The sequence below is a fragment of the Arachis ipaensis genome, chromosome B5 (assembly GCF_059453495.1).
Source record: "Arachis ipaensis isolate K30076 ecotype BB chromosome B5, ASM5945349v1, whole genome shotgun sequence".
NCBI lineage: Eukaryota > Viridiplantae > Streptophyta > Magnoliopsida > Fabales > Fabaceae > Arachis > Arachis ipaensis.
Window position 1 is genome coordinate 148,042,318 of NC_142440.1, and position 4,579 is coordinate 148,046,896.

Here is a 4,579-nt window from a genome sequence, read left to right on the forward strand (position 1 = left end):
ATGAAAAAGTTGCTCCAAACTAAAGAGGTTTCGAAGTAAACACTATCATACAATTACAATTGCAAATAATCCCTGACCGTTAGATCAAGAAAACGGTTCACTGCCCACGCTTGCCTCGATAATAGACCCCGCTAACATCCATTACAAACGTCCCTTCAGGACTCCACTACCAATAAATGTGCAACCCTTATTAAATGCCAAAAACAATATTACTTCAATAGTCGAAACCTCGTTGAGCTTGGGGGCTCGCATATAAATAAAAAGGGTATAACGTCGGTCATACAGACAAAAAGCTCAACTAGCTTCCGACAATAGCAAGTCAAACTTAGGGGTTGTGATCCATACCCATTCAATCGAACCGACGTTATACTCTGAATACGCCCATATCCAAACTACACAACAACTACTAGGTCAAAATTGGATAGCGCCGCAATAGGAGAAAAATCCAATACTCAGTTCGGATGAGATACCAGGAATCTCAGATTAAGTAACGGGCACATCTTTCAAACATAAATAGCGCTACATAGACAATCTAGGGATCACAAGGCACAACAAATACGAACACATGACAGCTCAAAAAGTTGCTATTATAATTAATTCTTGATCGCGTATTGACTTAAGCGTCGGAGTTTTTTTTTTACAAATTCTCCACACTGCTCGGACGAAAAAGGAATTCGCGGTGCAGTACACAGGAGCAAGGCATTCTTGGACGCGCCTTCAATTGCATCTGATCTATGCCTCGGAGCCAAGTTCTAGACAAGAACATTTACATTTCTCAATTTTAAAATATTTATCTTATTTATAACTAATTCTTCAAAATTCCTTCGTATTATGGATTAAATAATCTATATCATATAGGGATGAAATTATAATTTTTCAACATCAATTTTTGCTTTCCTCTCACCTTTTCATTAATTTTTATTCTATATATTTTCTGCCTGCAAAAGTTACCAATGAGCCCATAAAACTCTTCCTCTTTTTCCTCTCTATTTCTTTCCTTTGCCAAAAAAGACATTAAGGAGAATATATTTTGGGATAAGAATCAAACAAGATGCAATGAGGTTAGCATCAAAAGTTATGAATATCTGAAACACAAAATTCACACTACATGAATTTGGTGTTCTTTTAATTAATTTAAGTCATGCGGCCGAAGTTCATTGAATACAAAACAATTGAATCATATGTTGACAACAAAGCTTTATCATATTTACACTGCTGAAGGAAACATTTCTTCATTCAAATGAGTTATTAATATGAACATTTTTTAGTCCAACGATATATCATATGAGCTGTGAACTATCAATGTACCTCAGTATTTCAGAGCCAGTTTCAGCAACCCAATTCACTGCAGTGCCAAAGAATAGCTCCCAAAACCACAGATCCAATGCTAACACTGATGAAAAGATGAGCAATGCCAACGTCTGATAACGGTTCAACGGCCAGCCTGAGGCTTCTGCCATTGCCTTCAGAAATGGAAATGAACTAGTGTTTAGGTCCCTTTTCCTTATGGACCATGCTGTTATCCATTGCACACTAGATGGCACTAAATCAAACTCTTCCCTTAGTCTCCTCCCTAGATCCGGCATGTGGCCGCCTCCATAAAGAATTGCGATCCTATTGTGTCCCTCATCCATTGCTGCTCTAAGGGTATCTACTGCGACCTTGTTTCGCTCACCAATTATGACTGATTTCTCCTCCACATCTGCTGTCACCTGTGTGAACCTACACAAACAACAGTTTTAAGTTCAGATAACAGATGACGGTTGCATTTTGTGAACAAACTCGACCACCAATATAAAACTTCGTTGAATCTTATCATAGAATATCTACCTCACTTAGCAAGACAAGGCGTATTTGTTGTTCATATATACATGCACTCATCTATTGGTGCAAGATTTGGGATGATCAACACAGAAACTAAAGAGTATGCTAGAGACTTAGAAACCTACAAGAGCAAGATTGAAAAGAGAGACGGAACAAAAGAAATAAATGACAGAAACTTACTCAGATGTTAGTCTCTTTGCAAGGAAGACCTTCATTGCAGCACCAAAGTCAAGCCTTGACAATGCCTCGATTTCGGGATAATCTGATGCTTGACTTCCTACATCAGCACAAACGCCTCCAATGATGAGAAGGCCAACAAGTGGCATCGGAAGTACACGTGAAGCCCATAAAAGCTTGGATCTCAATGGGTCAAGATCTTCCGGGATAGAAGGCTGCAATATTGCCTTTGTAGATTTGAGGGTCATGTCTCTTGCAAAAGAAAATAAGCTTTCACCTTTTTCTAACTGAAAATAAACAGGAAGAAAAATCATATCAACAAACATACACAAAGCACCAATTGCAGTGTACAGAATCCTTCAGATCAGCCCTCAAAATGTGTATATGGCATTGAATTGAGCAATAAAAATTAGCAGCTTAAGACCTGAAGTAATTTGAAGGTCTCATAATCAAGATCTGCATGGTACCAATTGGCAGCCTGGTAATTGAGGCAGTCTAATTGGAAATCAAGCGTAAGGATTCGAGCCATTTGGCGTTGGATGCATCCCAAAATGTTAAAACCCCTGCGCGAACTTCTTAACCTTTTTGAAGCAGTAGGGTTTCTTCTGTTCTCTAAAGCTTCCCTGCTAGTCACCATTTCATAGAGGACACAATCATATGATTCAAGTTCCTTCTGGAGGGCCAGAAAATACCTTACAATCATAACAAATTAAGTCAGTTCAATGAATCACTTGCAATTATCATTTGCATAAAAGTAGCAATGCATACTACCACTCAAATGCATGCAGCAAGTAATTTTGTCATGCTGTCTTGTGATACACCTTAAGGTACATATTGTATCCTTCAATCACACTCTAGAAATTAACATATTTGGGTGAAAAGAAAACAGCATCCAGACTCCAGCAACATTTTGAACTAGTCAATAACCTATAAGCTTAAGTTAGTACTTTTTCAGCACAGATAGCTTGGTTTTGTCATCTAATTATATGCTACTAAAAGTTGAGTTAGTAATTGTCAGAGTTAAGCAATTTTGCTAAAGTGTAAATTAACATCAAATTTAATTCCAAACATAAGATTAGTTCACATTGGCATTCACAGAGCAAAAGTTCCAATCTCAATCTTCCTCAGTTCCCCTAATGCCTTATCATCAACAGAACCACCCTAATTTTCCCACTTCCCTTTCCAATTCTTCATTCCTAGCAACTACTAAAACCGCCATTATAAGCTGTTTCTGATAACTATCAAAATCACAAAAGAAGAATATGAAAAGAAGGCAACGCGTACTCTTCATCAGCGATGTGAATTGTGGAAACCAAATCAACCTACACCAAAAGAAACACAGAAAACCCAATTGAGAGAAAGCGATAAAGATGCAAACTTTGAACACCCCAGGAGGGAAAAGAATGAAGGTTGAAAGGTGGAAGCACCTGAAGGAAAGGGCGCAAAAGGTTCCAAGGGAACTTCTTTCTGTAGCTGACAACAGCTGTTTGAAGCTCACCACTGCCACCATCAACACCACGCTTGAACCTCATGAAATCCGCGATGGAATTGTTGTTTAGGAACTGTTCCGGTGACCCATCTTCGTGGAGGACTTGGCTTGAAGCAGAGGCGGAGGAAGAGACTGGGAAGGTGGAAGAGAATGATGAAAAGGGTTTTCTTCTTGGGAACCAAACAAGACGCTGTTGTTTGAAAGAGGAGCGGAAGGGTCTTGTTCGGGTGGGAGTGGAAGTGGAAGGTGAATCCGAGTTTGAAGGCAGTGAAGGTGAAGAAGAGATTATGGAGATTGAAGTTAGCACCATGCTTCTCTCTTCTATCACCAGAGACAGAGAGAGAGAGATTGGGGTGTTTGGATAACCCGGTGTAAAAACGAACGCTTAGATTTTTGTTCTGGTTGCGGTTATGGTTATGGTTCAGTTTGAGTAACACTGATACTTTGGTTTGGAGTTGGTGATTTGCTATGCTGTTCAACCTTAACTCATGTATCTTATGATAGAATATTAAGGAAAAATGGTATTTTACATATTTATGAGTTGAATTATCTAAATTTGTCTTTTATTTTTAAATTCTAACAAAACTTTAGAGGATAATTTGAATAATTCACTTTCAATTATTAGTTGTTAGATTAATTTTAGCTGTTAAAATGGTATATTTTTAAGAGAAGTCTTGGGCTAATAACTTTTGTGTTTTGTAGCTAACACTTAACCATCAAAAGAAAAGTAACTAAGTAAGTGATCTTCTACCATTGGATGTAATCTCACACCATTAAAAACACTGTTGATGGCCAATTGATAGTTACAAAACACAAAAATTGCTGGCCCTAGCACTCCTCATAATTATGTTATTTTTTTATCTTAATTATCTTATAATAAAATTTATTAAAAATTTATTTATTTAACAAATATATTAAAACTTTAATTGAAATCGATAAAAGAACCAAATATCAAATAGAAATCATTTTTAAAAAATAAAAAATTTATTAAAAATTTTAAAATTCGTTGAGAACAATTTAAATATTAACTCAAAATTTTCGGTGGAACATCTTTTATCCTTTAAAACATAATCTAAACCTACAAACATA

General features: G+C 36.8%; 1 protein-coding gene across 1 annotated transcript; it reads right to left on the bottom strand.

Annotated features, from left to right (window-relative positions):
- Positions 1–1,065: 1,065 nt before the first annotated feature.
- On the bottom strand, positions 1,066–3,990 carry LOC107644374 (thermosome subunit gamma). The gene is made up of 5 exons (XM_016348213.3): positions 3,429–3,990; positions 3,286–3,323; positions 2,426–2,693; positions 2,005–2,288; positions 1,066–1,722 (listed from the first exon to the last, which is right to left on the bottom strand). The coding sequence occupies exons 1-5, from the start codon at positions 3,798–3,800 to the stop codon at positions 1,281–1,283; spliced, it is 1,404 nt and encodes a 467-aa protein (XP_016203699.1). The 5' UTR covers positions 3,801–3,990; the 3' UTR covers positions 1,066–1,280.
- Between the last annotated feature and the right edge of the window lie 589 nt (positions 3,991–4,579).

What these genes read in the sequence shown, in the direction of transcription:
- LOC107644374 (XM_016348213.3), bottom strand. Translation starts at nt 3,800, where the DNA reads ATGGTGCTAACTTCAATCTCCATAATCTCTTCTTCACCTTCACTGCCT. An exon ending in AGACCTTCAAATTACTTCAG is followed by an intron (nt 2,289 to 2,425) that starts GTCTTAAGCTGC and finishes GTTTATTTTCAG; the next exon opens with TTAGAAAAAGGTGAAAGCTT. An exon ending in GCAAAGAGACTAACATCTGA is followed by an intron (nt 1,723 to 2,004) that starts GTAAGTTTCTGT and finishes TTGTTTGTGTAG; the next exon opens with GTTCACACAGGTGACAGCAG.